Raw genomic sequence first — 17,148 nt, forward strand, 5'->3', positions numbered from 1 at the left:
GTCAGCGTATTTTCCTAATATATACATATCCATCCATTTTCTACAGCTTGTCCCTCTCCACAGGGGGTGCTGGAGCCTATCCCAGCTGCATATTGTTTTAAATTTAGAACAATTTATGTTTCTTTCAAATTGTAGATTTATTTGAACATGAGTTTAAGTGAAAATTAAGAAATGAAAGTTTCCCTCGACTCAGCCGCACCTGCATCGTAAAAATGATCATCTGTAAGGGTTTAGCACGTACGATTGCTGCTGCAATAAACATTTGTCTTTTACCACATGTTAAGAGTTAGGGGAGTTAGTATATTTGAAGTCTCGCAGGCTGCTGAAAGTGTTTGTGACATGTCAAGTGTTAGCGGACAAGTTGGAATGCTAACAACACAAGAAGGGCCAAAGAAGGGAACCTCGCATGACGCAACATTGCAGAAGAACACACTTTACTGACTTCCTCAAAGTTGTAAACAAACTCTGCTCAGTTTAGGATCTCTTTATAATCTTCTTATTAAGTCTCTGTTTTTCCCCGTTTACAACAAATGACTTTGTCCACACTGACGACCCGGTGAACTATAGCCTATCTGCTCTTTATTGGCCCCATTTATTTTTAATTATTATAACATACAAGTCTGCAATAGTTGTTTTTTTATTCTGTTTTGCCATCTTGGAAATTGTAAAATGACAAAAATGAAAGTTCTCATGCACAAAAATCCGATGAAGGCCTTGATTTAGCTGTGGTTGTTTCTGGTTGTAGTACTACTTTGCTCCGCTTGGGGACGACAAAGTGCACTTTTCAAGAACTGTTTCTGAACGTCATAGATGGGGTTGTTGTTGTATTACAGAGAAAAAAATGACACAGATCCACAAATGGCCATATGATTAACTATTACTTACATGATTCTACCGCATTGCTGTTATTCATATCCGCTATTGGCAAATCAAAAATGGACACACCCTCTTTCCCAATATATATACACTACCGTTCAAAAGTTTGGGGTCACCCAAACAATTTTGTGGAATAGCCTTCATTTCTAAGAACAAGAATAGACTGTCGAGTTTCAGATGAAAGTTCTCTTTTTCTGGCCATTTTGAGCGTTTAATTGACCCCACAAATGTGATGCTCCAGAAACTCAATCTGCTCAAAGGAAGGTCAGTTTTGTAGCTTCTGTAACGAGCTAAACTGTTTTCAGATGTGTGAACATGATTGCACAAGGGTTTTCTAATCATCAATTAGCCTTCTGAGCCAATGAGCAAACACATTGTACCATTAGAACACTGGAGTGATAGTTGCTGGAAATGGGCCTCTATACACCTATGTAGATATTGCACCAAAAACCAGACATTTGCAGCTAGAATAGTCATTTACCACATTAGCAATGTATAGAGTGTATTTCTTTAAAGTTAAGACTAGTTTAAAGTTATCTTCATTGAAAAGTACAGTGCTTTTCCGACAAAAATAAGGACATTTCAATGTGACCCCAAACTTTTGAACGGTAGTGTATAAACGACTTGTCATCGGCATGCGACTGTGAATTGTTCCTGTTTGCGGATGACTCGGCCCTGCTGGTATCAGACAGGGACAAGTCACAGGTGGAGAAAATCCTCAGTGCTGAGCTGTGTAGAATTTGCACCTGGCTCGCTGACAACAAGCTATCCATACACTTGGGTAAAACGGAATCCATCCTGTTTGGGTCCCACATCAACCTTAAGAAAGTCAATGACTTCACTATAAAAGTGGGTGACATTGTTATCACCACGGGAAAGATGAGGTCACCTACCTAGGTTCCATTCTATAGGCTAATCTTTCCTGTGATAAAATGGCAACCAAGGTAATCAAAAACGAACGAGATTTCTCTACAGAATCTCCTCTCTGGTCAACAAAAGCACCATGAAGATTCTGGCGGGAACTCTCGTTCAACCCTTTTTCGATTACGCGTGCACCTCCTGGTACCCTAGCACCTCCAAAACCCTCAAATCTAAACTCCAAACATCCCAGAACAAGCTAGTCAGGTTACTTCTAGACCTCCACCCCAGATCACACCTCACTCCTACCCACTTCTCCAAAGTGGGCTGGCTCAGGGTGGAGGACAGAGTAAAACAACTTGCACTGAGCCTAGTCTATAAATCCGCTACACCTCCCTGATACCGAAGTACATGTCAAATGTGGTGTCAGAAATTATCGGTATCGGTTTCAAAAAGTAACATTTATGACTTTTTAAAACGCCGCTGTGTACACGGACGTAGGGAGAAGTACAGAGCGCCAATAAACCTTAAAGGCACTGCCTTTGCGTGCCGGCCCAATCACATAATATCTACGGCTTTTCACACACACAAGTGAATGCAAGGCAGACTTGGTCAACAGCCATACAGGTCACACTGAGGGTCAACGTATAAACAACTTTAACACTGTTACAAATATGCGCCACACTGTGAACCCACACCAAACAAGAATGACAAACACATTTTGGGAGAACATCCGCACCGTAACACAACAGAACAAATGCCCAGAACCCCTTGCAGCACTAACTCTTCCGGGACGCTACAATATACACCCCCCGCTACCCCCTACCCCGCCCACCTCAACCTCCTCATGCTCTCTCAGGGAGAGCATGTCCCAAATTCCAAGCTGCTGTTTTGAGGCATGTTGAAAAAAATAATGCACTTTGTGACTTCAATAATAAATATGGCAGTGCCATGTTGCCACTTTTTTCCATAACTTGAGTTGATTTATTTTGGAAAACCTTGTTACATTGTTTAATGCATCCAGCGGGGCATCACAACAAAATTAGGCATAATAATTTGTTAATTCCACGACTGTATATATCGGTATCGGTTGATATCGGAATCGGTAATTAAGAGTTGGACAATATCGGAATATCGGCAAAAAAGCCATTATCGGACATCTCTACTATTATTGCTTCCCATTGGTTAAGTAGCTTCTTATCCAGTTCAAGACCAAGCCTCTGATGCCATACCGTTCTAATTTGTTTATTAAGATATCATGATTAATTAATTGTAAATGTATCCCAAATAATGACACAGGCTTAGAAAAACTAACTACTTGTTACTTAATGGTGAGGTTTGTCATACCGGAGGCTTCAAGCAACAATCTCAAAGTCTGAATGGGCATTATTTTGGTGACTAAGGTGTTTTAGTGTAACACGGTCATGTGCAAACTCATTAGTGATGACGCTGATGACTGGCATACATCCTTCCTCTTCTTGGGCTTTGGTGTGTGAAAGTTTGGCGAACACGGAATCACGGAAGTGTTAGGAAATCAGAACATGACATACTTTTTTCCCCCCCAACTTCCATGACCTGATAGTGACAAATAAGTATAACTCGTACAGATGTCAAAACACCTTTCAAAGTCAAACTTCCTGTGTAGGTGAGAAAACACCTTTCAAAGTTAAACTTCCTGTGTAGGTGAGAAAACACCTTTCAAAGTCAAACTTCCTGTGTAGGTGAGAAAACACCTTTCAAAGTTAAACTTCCTGTGTAGGTGAGAAAACACCTTTCAAAGTTAAACTTCCTGTGTAGGTGAGAAAACACCTTTCAAAGTTAAACTTCCTGTGTAGGTGAGAAAACACCTTTCAAAGTTAAACTTCCTGTGTAGGTGAGAAAACACCTTTCAAAGTCAAACTTCCTGTGTAGGTGAGAAAACACCTTTCAAAGTTAAACTTCCTGTGTAGATGAGAAAACACCTTTCAAAGTCAAACTTCCTGTGAAGGTGACTAACGACGCATTCTTTCCATGCGACTCATGTCAAGACGTGTCATGAAATAAATGATAAGATAAAGCGACACACACACATTTTCAGCTTTCTCGGTCGAAAATGAAGACGTTTTTGTCTATTTTGTCATGAACCAAAGGTGATAGTGTAAATGATAAAGAATACTTCCATTCACACTTTATATAGTCTATTCACTTTACAATAGACTAGTTTTTAGAGGTCAAATATGTCAGATTCACAGAAAATGTATATTTTAAATCATGGAGACTGCAAATGTAAAAAAAACAACAATTAAAGTTACGATGGGAACTTGTTATATACCTGGCGCTAAAAGTATTAAGCACCTTTGTGTCGATTAATTCAGGAAAAAGTTTTGACTTTTAACTAGAGATGTCCGATAATGGCATTTTGGCCGATATCCCGATATTGTCCAACTCTTAATTACCAATACCGATATATACAGTTGTGGAATTAACACATTATTATGCCTAATTTATAATAATAATTATATTGTAGCGTCCCGGAAGACTTAGTGCTGCAAGGGGTTCTGGGTATTTGTTCTGTTGTGTTTATGTTTATGTCCGTTTACACAGCAGCGTTTTTAAAAAGTCATACATTTAACTTTTTGAAACTGATACCGATAATTTCCGATATTACATTTTAAAGCATTTATCGGCCGATAATATCGGCAATCCGATATTATCGGACATCCCTACTTTTGACTGAATGGTAGTATTTTCTGTATACTTTATAATTTTACAGTTTGATTACGAGAGTGGGAATGAGGTGCTAACTAGCTGTGGCCTCCACTAAGCAGCGTTTTATTCATTTTATTTAATTAATTTATAATAAAACATTGGCAAATTTGTTGTTGTTGCGCCTCATCACCGCCTGTGGTGCAAAGAGGTATTGCAGGATAGGACGTAAGGCTTCATTCATTATGCTACAGCGTCCCCTCCAAAACCTCTGTTGGAGCCTGACGTACACCACCCAAAAAATATAACCTTGTGCTAATGGCGACGACAACAAGTAGGTTTTTAGTTGCTAATTTCCTTCTTTTTTTTTTTTTTTTACTTTAGGAGCATTTTGATGCAGAAATTCGCAAATATGAGCTGTTTCGGAAAATGTATTAGTAGAATATACAATTTCTGGAAAAGTTGTATGACTTTGAGGTGTATGGAACAAAGTAGTAGTGGTTTGTTGTAGGGTCTGGTTTTGATCGCCATCAGTGTGTGAATGTGTGTGTGAATGGGTGAATGTGTCAAAGCACTTTGAGTTCCTTAAAAAAAGGTAGAAAAGCGCTATACAAGTATAACCCATTTACCATTTAACGATTCCACAATTTGTTCACTATGCGTGACCCAATTATTGACCTAACTACTAATACCACAATTTATTTTCTAGATTTCTTTGAGAGTTTCTAAAAGCCAGAAAGTTGCCATTATAGTTTTGTTTCATGTCTGTTTTCTGCATTTTTTTCTACAAAATTAAACTGAATGAACATTATTCAAGTTTGCTGATTCTATAATTTTTTCCAGGGGTTTTAGTAACCCTTTTTAATGGAGATTAAGTGCTAGGGGAAAGCTGGAAATCTGGGAATTTTTGTGAATATGGAAAACGGCACAATTGCCCTGAATGGATTGGTCTTAATATATATATATATTTTTTAATCGGTCGACAAATGTGGAAGTTGTAACAATTTTTAATAGGGAATAGGTGTTACGGAAAAGCGGGAATTGGTCGTAAAAGCGACTGATGTTCCACATTAGTTCCAGCTGCAACAACCATTCAGTCGGAGTTGTACACAGGAAGCTAACGAGAGTCGTGGTTGTGCTGCCCCTGGAGTTTTGGTAGAAAATTGCAAGTCACGTCGCAGTCAGCCTTCGCCCTCGGTGTAACAGGATTAGGACGCCGTTGTAGCAAAATGCTAGCAGCATACATGTCGCCTTTACCCTGGCTGGCTAACATGCTAACATCAAAAGTCCACGGCGTTAAACGACAAACACATTTTGGGTTTTCCTTTCATTTTTTTACGCATCAGTTGATTAATGAAGTTAAAAAAAGACACTTGACCTCCGCTTGGGGTCTCCCCCAATGCTGGTCATTTTGAGTAATTCCCAGCAAAGCAGTGTGTCACTGCTTCAGAGGAATGGAGGGGAGAGGATGGAAAGAGAAAACGAGTGTGAGGATGACTAACCGGAAGGCGACTTCTGCTTTTTGACGCCTTAAAGCGTCCGTCTGAGCTCTATCACTTCATACGCTTCTGAGACATCTCAAGAGAAACCAACAATTTCCCCCTGTCATATTTATCACTGTCGTCCTGAAAATGCTGAAGGTTGTCAGTCTGCAGAAGAGTTTGCTGATGGTGGCCATGCTGGTGGCTCTGGTCAAGTGTGGACAAGGTGGTAAGTTGAAGAAAAGTTGTGTTGTTCTGTACTTTTAACCCCCAACCAGCTAGCATACTCAAGTGTTCTTTGGGTTCTGTCTCGGTCCAGTGATCAAGCCCGTTGAATGCTGCACCGAAGTGAGCAACAAGGAAATAACGGAGGAAATTTTGGGGATCAGCTTGAGGAAGGCCGTCAAACCATGCTTGCAAGCTGCCGTGTGAGTAGAAGACACTGGAAAAACTGACCGAGTTTGACATTGTTGTGGTAGTTAGCATGATTCAGTTAGCATGATTTGTATATCACAAAACAAGAAATATTTTGTGGGGTGGTTGAACCCAGCAGTCACTATTAGGAGTTTTAACATTAAAAATACTAATATTTACCTTATATATATATATATATATATATATTTTTTTTATATATATATATATATATATTTTATATATATATATATATATATATATATATATATATATATATATATATATATATATATATATATATATATATATATATACATACATATATATATATATATTATATATATATATATATATATACATACACACACATTTTTATGTGTACACATTCACGTATGTATACGTACATATACATTCATATATATGCATACATACTGTAAAGAAATAAATATAAATATATATATATATATATATATATATATATATATATATACACACACATATATACACATGCATATATATACACACATACAAATACATATACACACTTACACATACAAATACATACGTATACATACATACAGTATATACACAAATACATATATATATACATACATATATACACACATATATATATCCTTTTTTTTTCTCATAAGAATCAATTCTTTAAAAATATGTTTTAAGGCCATCTCCATGCAACCAGAACAAGCTTTTGTAACCTGTATAGCAAAAGTTTCATTATAATTATTATACCAAACAATACATTGCAAGAACCGGTTTGAATTGAGAATCGTGTTAAATCGAGAATCGATTCTGAATCTAATCATCACCCCAGGAATCGCAATCAGATTACATTGCTAAGTGTCCAATGATTTACACCCCTACTACTTAGTTGTGTGGTGTCAGTACGACTCACTGTCACCACTTGTGGTACTACGGCTTGACAGCCACTAAGCGCTGGCAGCTACACAACAGCTAAGCACACGATAGCACACAAGATGGACATATGTAGTAAGTCTAAAACACAATATCCATCCATCCATCCATCAATACTCGTCAATATAAACAAGTGTCAAATAATTATAGGTACATATTACTTACATACACAAAGTCTCCAAGGCAGAAGTGCATTAGAAAGTATCCGGTAACAAATGTGTCCGCATCAGGAGCTTAACTTAAGTAAATATTTTGGCCACTAGGTGTCACCAAAAAACAATTACCACTCCAGTTCAACTTGAAGACAGCATAAGTCCATTCCTTCAAACATATAATTGTTCTCTGAGTAATCTCCTTTTCTAATATTCCACACTACAAAATAACAAAAGTATGTATGATTTGTGCTGATATCGTATCTGTATTATTATCGCTTTCGGCCAATACTCAAGGCTCCAATATACTGTATGTTTGTGTCGGGACACCCCGAGTCCTAAGTGGTGTTGCGCAACAGGCCCATAGGTCACAAGAACAGGTGTTTTTTGAAAAAGGTAGAAGTGATGTAACGCACCAATTAGAAAGAAGCTAACGATGCTAAACCTTGTTTGTCCTACAGCTTCTACACCAATAGCGGCTCCTACTGCGCTTACATCCGCGCTCCGTGGGTTCAAAAGAAAGTGGCGGACTTTGTGTGAGTGCCCCCTTATGGTCACTGTGCTCGGCATCCATTCATCCTCGGGCTAACTCCTCTTTCTATCTCCCTCAGGAAAGCCAAAACTCAGAGTTTCAACACCGTCTCGCCGCCCAAAACCACGCTTCTCTCCATCCTGACCTCCGCAGCCTCTGCAGCTCCCTCTGCATCCTCATATGCTCCCTCTGCATCCTCACATGCTCCCTATGCGTCCTCATCGCCTTCCCTTCCTTCCTCCTCATCCTGACCTCATTCAAAACTCCATTAAGAAAACGAGCACTTTGTAGGATGAAGACTGGAGCACACCATTACTTGAGTCCAATGTTTAGTATTTTGCAATTATTTATTTGAGAATTTATTTATAAGCAAAATGTAAGTTATTTTGTCTTATTAGTAGGGCAGATTTTATTTATGATGTTAGTGTTATCGCTCGGTCAAGTATGCTGTTTTATTTTGACAGCGCGGTCACTGTTTTGCAGCACAAAATGTAACAAAATAAGTCACAGTACTCTTGCACAATAAAAGACATGTTGATAAAATAAAGCGTCTTGAATGAATTATTAAAGCAGGGGTGTCCAAACTTTTTTCCACTGAGGGCCCCACACTGGAAAATCAAAGAATGTGGGGGTAATTTTAAAAGTTTTCATTTTTTTAAAACAGTACAATATATATCCTTTTTTTTTTTTTTACCTTTATGGCGCTCAGGAACCCCTATGGGTCTCAGTCATCAAAAATGTAAAAAATAAGTCTTTTTTTTTTTTTATTTATCACCGAAATCTGTAGATCAAGTTTAGATATATTTGTCAAAATACAGTTGTTTTTTAAAATTGTATGCATTTTTTGTCAAAACCCTGTTTTTCTGGCCAAACACAAGATATGTAATATTTTCCCGAAAAATATTGTCCAAGTATTTGATGTAAAGTAATTGGAGCCTTAAAATAGGTCAATAATTCATAACAACATTGATTTTAATTAGGGATGTCCGATAATGGCTTTTTGCCGATATTCCGATATTGTCCAACTCTTTAATTACCGATACCGATATCAACCGATACCGATATCAACCGATATATACAGTCGTGGAATTAACACATTATTATGTCTAATTTGGACAACCAGGTATGGTGAAGATAAGGTACTTTTAAAAAAAAATTTGTAAAATAAAATAAGATAAATAAATTAAAAACATTTTCTTGAATAAAAAAGAAAGTAAAACAATATAAAAACAGTTACATAGAAACTAGTAATTAATGAAAATGAGTAACATTAACTGTTAAAGGTTAGTACTATTAGTGGACCAGCAGCACGCACAATCATGTGTGCTTACGGACTGTATCCCTTGCAGACTGTATTGATATATATTGATATATAATGTAGGAACCAGAATATTAATAACAGAAAGAAACAACCCTTTTGTGTGAATGAGGAGGGAGTTTTTTTGGGTTGGTGCATTAATTGTAAGTGTATCTTGTGTTTTTTATGTTGATTTAATTTTAAAAAATAAAAAAATAAAAAAATAAAAAAAACGATACCGATAATAAAAAAAACGATACCGATAATTTCCGATATTACATTTTAACGCATTTATCGGCCGATAATATCGGCAGGCCGATCAGACATCCCTAATTTTAATTCATTTTTTTGTTTTTGACCAATGTCAGTTTAAAAAAAAATTAAAATCCCACTAACATTCTTGGGCCTCCAAAAGGTTTCCACTCATAAAAATAAGTTGCTTTTTCTTTTTTTACTTTAAGTCTTTTGATCAACTTCAGATCCATCCGTCGATTATAGTTTTTAGTATTTTTTTTTTACAGGGTTTTTTTGTTTGTTTTATGCTCTTTTTGTCAAAACAAATGGTTTTTAAATGGCAAACACAAAATACACAATGTTTTCCCCTAAAATATTTCAAAGTGGAATTTTTGATGTAAGGGATTTGCAGGCTTGAATAGGTCAATAATTCCTAACAATATTGATTCTGATTCATTATTATTTTTTGAGCAATGACAGTTTTAAAGAAAAACACAGCCTGCATGGCAGCTTTGTGTTAGTGGAGTCGACATTGCAACTTCTTCTTGTTACATTTCACCTGTTTGCTCTTTTAGTCCACTTTTTTACGTTTTTTTTTTAAATAAATAGTATTTTTAGAATGTGCGGCGGGCCGTTAAAAATTTAAATGTGGGCCCCGCTTTGGACACCCCTGGCTTAAAATATAAAAAGTCAAGCTAAATATTTGCACTAAATGCTGGATTTCTTGTAATAACTGTCAAAAAAAAAAAAAAAGAGTTCTTTCCTTTTTACGCCGAGTCCTCACAGCGACACCGTCTCCGTCTGCAGGATGGACTGAGCTCGCCAGTTTCTGGGCGCCAAGTTGTCGTTGGCGCCATTAGGGCCAAGCGAGGCGGCGTGCAGCCTATAGTCCCGCCCCACGTAACGCCTGAGGGACAGACTCCTCATCGTCCTCCTCAGCTCACACTGGACCTTCAGATGGAGCCGAAGATGAAGATGATGGTAGAAAGGATAAGAAAGCAGCAGGCTTACCTCGCTGTTGAGGAAGCAGTAAAGGACCGCCACAATAAGACCCTGAAACACACACAATTGCACAGCTGGAGTTAAATATGGATAATTGTGAATAAAATGTGGTGAAATTTAATTTCTGTTTGTTTATTTTGACCTTACAGTTACGTTATGGGGATGAGAATAAAGATATGCTGGGAAATGCAGGATAATACTAATACTATTAATATTATAATATGAGGATTACTGTCAGTAAAACAAAGAAAAGAAAACCACCACTAATTATAACAACATTTGAAAAATAGTTTTCTGCAGTATACAAATATAGTGCTGACAAAAAAAAATACTTACTTTACTGTCAAGCCAAATGGGAAAATAAAATATTACCTATAGTAATAATATAATTATCTCATGGTGATAAAGTAATAGAAAAATAATAACATTTATAATAATGTATTGTTTAAGATATGTATTATATTATTATATAATTAGAACAAGTTATTATTATTAATATTATCTCCAAGGAAAAAATCACTACTAATTATATTAAAAAATATATATTTTTCTGTATTATATAAAATAATACTGTACAGGGAAAAAAAATCATTGTATTAAGGCAAAAGTGAAAATACAATTTTAGTTATAGAAATAATATAATGATCTCATAGTCAAAAGGTAATAGAAACACTACTAAAAATAATAATCATAACAATATTTTTTAAATTTATTATGTTTATTATAACAAAAATATATTTCGGTATTATAAACACATAATACTGTATAGAAAATATTCATTATATTAAGCCAATAGTGAAAATAAAATATGACTTAAACTAAAAATAATATTCATAATAGTTTCTTTTAGAATATGTCGTACATAATTATGATTACTGGCAGTAATCTAGTTGTGAAAATATAAGCATCTCAAAAAATCCTATGAAAAATCACTGTCCAATTACAAAATTAAATAAATATTTTTATGTATTCTGAAATACAATACTGGAATACAGGAAAATATTACATTTATTTCATTATTATTAAGCCAAAATTGAAAAAAACAAAAAACTAATAGAAGTAATGTGATTCTCTCATTTTTATTTTATTTTTTTAGGTTTGAATTTGAATGCCTTGCATTGTCCTCCAATTAGACAGGTATACAATTAAAACAATAATTTGAAGCATGCTTTAATGATCTTTTTTTCTTTTTTTTTTAAATTATCCTTTTCTTTTTAAATCCAATAATCAATAATATTATACATAAGATAAATAAAAGTAATAAAATAGATACATTAAAAATAAATACATCAAAATTAACAATAGTTACTTTGTCTTAAGGTGCAAGACTAACAAGTCAGGTAAAAAGCAAAAGTGTGTGTGTGTGTGTGTGTGTGTGTGTGTGTGTGTGTGTGTGTGTGTGTGTGTGTGTGTGTGTGTGTGTGTGTGTGTGTGTGTGTGTGTGGGTAACACCTGAAAGGATCCGAGGCCCAACTCAAAGAAGATCTTGATTTGTCGTAGGGTTTGATCAGTGGGATTCATCAGGTGGACAAACACCACATAGTTGATCCCAAACAAGGGGATCAGCAGGAGAGTGGACTTTGCCAGACGCCTAAACACACACGCACACACACACACACACAATTCAGCATAGAAACCTCAGAGTAGCCACTATACAAAATGGCCTACTTGTACTGCGATTGTTCGTTGCCGCCAACGTCGGTGCAGCGCAGCTTCTGAACCAGGATGCGGATGATGCTGATGAAGAGGATGAAGTTCATCTGGAGGCAGAGTCAAAGGTCTAGACACGCAAATAAAGAAAGTTGCTAATGGCGAAGAATTGTTATTGTGCTCACGTACAACAACACACGCCAGGATAGGCCAGTCCAACACCCTGCTGGGGACGGGACTCTCGTTCCTCTCCCAGCACCTGCAAGCAAGAACACAGATGGTTGTATCTCTTATTTGTGTGTGTGTGTGTGTGTGTGTATATATATATATATATATATATATATATATATACACCGATATCACCGATATATACAGTCGTGGAATTAACACATTATTATGCCTAATTTGGTAAACCAGGTATGGTGAAGATAAGGTCCTTTTAAAAAAAAAATTATAAAATAAGAAATAAATTAAAAACATTTTCTTGAATAAAAAAGAAAGTAAAACAATATAAAAACAGTTACATAGAAATTAGTAATTAATGAAAATGAGTAAAATTAACTGTTAAAGGTTAGTACTATTAGTGGACCAGCAGCACGCACAATCATGTGTGCTTACGGACTGTATCCCTTGCCGACTGTATTGATATATATTGATATATAATGTAGGAATGCTATGTGCTATGTTAAATGAGGTTTTTTCCCTTGGACTCAGTCTGGACCCCCTCCCGAGGGTCCAGCCTTAGACTGATATTTTTTACTCTTCCCCCCCTTTCCCAATATCACCTTTTTCCCACCTCTTTTAATGAGCGCCATTAGTGGCTGATCCGTTTGCAGTCCCGTCTTGTCTCCCTGTAACGTATGTCTGCTCTTAGTGGGACTGTGCCGAAAATGAAATTTCAGTTCTCATGTGTCTTGTACATGTTAAAGAATGGACAATAATAAAGCATCTTGAATCTTGAATCTTGAACCAGAATATTAATAACAGAAAGAAACAACCCTTTTGTGTGAATGAGTGTAAATGGGGGAGGGAAGTTTTTTTGAGTTGGTGCACTAATTGTAAGTGTATCTTGTGTTTTTTATGTTGATTTAATAAAAAAAATAAAATAAAAACAACAAACAAACAAAAAAACAATACCGATAATAAAAAAACGAAACCGATAATTTTCGATATTACATTTTAAAGCATTTATCTGCCGATATTATCGGACATCTCTAATTATATATATATATATATATATATATATATATATATATATATATATATATATATATATATATATATATATATATATATATATATATATATATATATATATATATATATATATATATATATACATACATATATATATATATATATATATACATACATATATATATATATATATATCGTATTTGTCCCAGCAGCACTCAAACGCAACGCAAATGTTTTAACTATTCACAGCTCAGCTTCACTTCATTATTTACATTACCAGAGATTCATTTGTTTATTAATCATCACTCACTCATTTACCAACAAAAACACTGTTATGGATCGCTCTCAACACTTACCCAATGTTTTCACCCAAAGTGCAGGTAAAATAGGTGACAATAAGACATAATAAGGCAGACTTTGGTGGTGTTGTTTGTAAATGTTGTGCTATTCCTTATTACTTTCAAGGATCATTGATCAGATTTACTCATATTGTCCATAAGATGGCATACCAATATGTAGCGTTCAGAAACTGACGGGTATTTAAGATTAATTTGAAGGCACTCTGGGGTGTGATACTCTGATAAACTCAAGACATCTCAAGGGCCAACTTTGAAACAGTTTGGCCATACTCTCGCAATACACGGCTTTGCCACAGTTGGGGCGGCAAAAAATATGTTTGTCAGCTGCAATATACTTGTCTACCACTTGTGGCAGTAATAACAATATCAAACAAACAGAAGAAGTCTGGAGCTAAAGTTATATGGAAGATTCTTCAGCGCAAAAATGATGACTAAAGTAGTGAAGCTGTATTTTCATTTCAACTTCAATTTTAAATATACATTTGTAACTCAGTTTATTTATTTTACCACTAAATAATTGTATGTAACTTATTTTCTACGAGTCCCTTCATATCCAGTATATTTAGTTCGTATTTATTTTTGTAATCAGCCTGACCTAAGCCTTGATAATCATTGTTGTGATTAACACATGCTTTCATATCATTTGACAAGATCCTGTTAAATTGTAAATAAGTTAGATATAATTATTGAATACAATTAAAATCAAGAGTAAGATGACTAATTCAGTGTTAATATTTGAGTGCGGTCTGGGACACTCTGTACTGCAGGGGTGTCCAAACTTTTTCCACTGAGGGCCGCACACTGAAAAATCAAAGCAAGCGCTGGCCATTTTGATATTTTTTATTTTAAAAACCAATACAATATATGTATAAAAAAGATATATTTAGGCCTCCACTCAGACTTGATCCCGGGGACCCCAAAAGGTTTTGGTCAAAAAAAATATTACAAATGTGTCATTATTTAGTATTATTATTATTCAAGGTTTAAATCTCTAGATCAACATTAGATCTATCTGTCAATATAACGCTTTTAAATATTTAAGTTGTATGCCATTTTTGTCAAGGAAAACCGTGTTTTTTGATGGAAAAAAACACAAAATATGCAATATTTTCCCCCAATAAAATTTTAAAGTGGAATATTTGAGATTATATAATAATTGGAGTCTTAAAAAGGTCAATAACTCATAACAACATTGATTTTAATTCATAATTTTTTTGAGCAATGACAATTAAAAAAAAAAAAGTCCCACTAAAATTATTGGGGATCCAAAAAGGGTACTGCTCAGTCAAGTTTAAAAAAATAAATCCAACATTTTTCTTAACTTTTACCACAATAGTCTCAAGATCAACTTCAGATCTATCCGTCAATTATAAGTTGACGGATAGACCAAAAAATATGCATAATTTTCCCCCCAAAATATCTCAAAGTGCAATATTTAATGTGACGTAATTGGAGCCTTGAATAGGTCAATAATTCATAATGACATTGATTTTGATTCATTATTATTTTTTAAAGAAAGAAACAGCCTGCATGGCAGCTTTGTGTTATTAGAGTAAATAATGCAACATTTTCTTGTTACATTTCACCTGTTTGCTCTTTTATACCACTTTTTATGTTTTGTTTTTGTTTTTCATCGTATTTTTAGAATGTGCCGTGGGACCGTTAAAAAATTACCTGCGGGCCGCAAATGGCCCCCGGGCCGCACTCTGGACACCACTGCTGTAGTGGGAAAAAAGTACCCCTGATTTATTGGACTTCACTCTTGCTCTCTGTCGCACCCAGTGGTACAAAGTGGTACTGTTGGTCTATAGCGGACTGATGGGTCGTTTGCAGCGCTTTATTTCAAGATGTGTAGCAAAGCCTTTTTGGAAAAGTAATTAAAAGAGCATTTTTCTCTCAAAAGTGGATCGATTTTTCTCACACAACATTAAAAAGCCATAAGAGTGCGCCGCAGGTACTATAAGGACTCACCAGGTGTCATCCAGGTGTATCCGGCATAAGATCCACGCCACCGTGAACACGCACGGGATTCCTGAAGGGGATAAAGAGTGTTTACACTGCCAGACTTGCAAGATGCCAGGCAGGCAGCATCACTCGCTCGTATTAATGATGGATGGCGGCCAGAGCAGACCGTTTACACACTAAGCGGCTGAGTGCAAACACTCGGGCACCCTGACTAACGGCAGGTTTGGTTCACACTGACGTGTTTTGGCACCGCGTCAGGAGCAGCAATAGAGGAGTCCATCTTACGCCAACACAGTAACTCCATGTTGCGTTCAAGTGCAGGTCAGAAAAAGTGCTTCCTACCCCAGCCAATGAGCATGTAGATTGAGAGGCGGGCGGCGCACGTGTGGATGACCAGCAGCAGCATGTGCAGGTAGAGCGCCTCCACCAGGAGCCAAAAGAAGTTGGCCATGATGGCGTAGTTGAGGAACGCCAGGCTGGTCTTACAGCCCACCTAGAACACCAAAAACAGAGGAAGAATCACTGCTTTTTTTTTTTGATTGATTGAAACTTTTATTAGTAGATTGCACAGTACAGTACATATTCCGTACAATTGACCACTAAATGGTAACACCCCAATAAGTTTTTCAACTTGTCTAAGTCGGGGTCCACGTTAATCAATTCATGGTAAAGCTGCGAGGAGGATTCTTATTATTCAACAATCACTTATTGTGCAAAAGTGATTTTTCAATGGCGCAGCTAGCTTATCAGCACCAAGCATGAGGAAAAACTTGAACCTCCCTCACTTCGACTTCAATTTATGTTTTGTTGCTTCGATGATTCGTTCACCACTTGCGCAAGCTTTATATCGACTATACACTCTTACTCCTGGGCTCCAAAAGTGTCCCGCTCATAAGACAGCAATAAACTCATACATATATGTTTTACTTTCAACGCTTGAAATCTTTTAACAACTTCAGATGTTTCTATTCATATGAAGATTTTTATTATTTCTTATATGTCATGGCTTTTTTTGTCAAAAATAACATTTAAAAAAAAAAGCAAAACATGCAATATTTCAAAAAAATAAGTCAGAGTGGAATATTTGAGGTTGGGTACCGTATTTTTCCGGCTATAAGTCGCAGTTTTTTTTCATAGTTTGGCCGGGGGTGCGACTTATACTTAGGAGCGACTTATGTGTGAATTTATTAACACATTACCGTAAAATATCAAAATAATATTATTTAGCTCATTCATGTAAGAGTCTAGACCGGGGGTCGGCAACCCGCGGCTCTAGAGCCGCATGCGGCTCTTTAGCGCCGCCCTAGTGGCTTTCTGGAGATTTTTCAAAAATGTATGAAGAATGGAAAAAGATGAGGGGAAAAAAAATATATATTTTTTTGTTTTAGTATGGTTTCTGTAGGAGGACAAACATGACACAAACCTCCCTAATTGTTATAAATCACACTGTTTGTACTAAACATGCTTCACTGATTCGAGTATTTGGCGAGCACCGTTTTGTCCTACTAATTTT

General features: G+C 36.1%; 1 protein-coding gene across 3 annotated transcripts in view; it reads right to left on the minus strand.

The window, feature by feature from the left end:
- Nucleotides 1–6,998: 6,998 nt before the first annotated feature.
- The window catches only part of LOC133629755 (vasoactive intestinal polypeptide receptor 2-like), a 48,972-nt gene continuing 38,822 nt past the window's right edge, over nucleotides 6,999–17,148 (minus strand). For 2 of the 3 annotated variants that reach the window (XM_062020718.1, XM_062020719.1), the window contains exons 7-13: nucleotides 15,978–16,128; nucleotides 15,642–15,702; nucleotides 12,304–12,373; nucleotides 12,133–12,224; nucleotides 11,917–12,055; nucleotides 10,474–10,515; nucleotides 6,999–10,413 (exon numbers count right to left, since the gene is read on the minus strand). In XM_062020718.1, coding sequence (XP_061876702.1) covers nucleotides 10,243–10,413; nucleotides 10,474–10,515; nucleotides 11,917–12,055; nucleotides 12,133–12,224; nucleotides 12,304–12,373; nucleotides 15,642–15,702; nucleotides 15,978–16,128 — 726 coding nt within the window. In that variant the 3' untranslated portion in view covers nucleotides 6,999–10,242. Of the gene's footprint in view, nucleotides 10,414–10,473; nucleotides 10,516–11,914; nucleotides 12,056–12,132; nucleotides 12,225–12,303; nucleotides 12,374–15,641; nucleotides 15,703–15,977; nucleotides 16,129–17,148 lie in introns of all 3 variants that reach the window. The other variant, XM_062020721.1, reaches the window with a different exon arrangement.

This window comes from Entelurus aequoreus, linkage group LG15 (assembly GCF_033978785.1).
Source record: "Entelurus aequoreus isolate RoL-2023_Sb linkage group LG15, RoL_Eaeq_v1.1, whole genome shotgun sequence".
In the NCBI taxonomy this organism is placed as follows: domain Eukaryota; kingdom Metazoa; phylum Chordata; class Actinopteri; order Syngnathiformes; family Syngnathidae; genus Entelurus; species Entelurus aequoreus.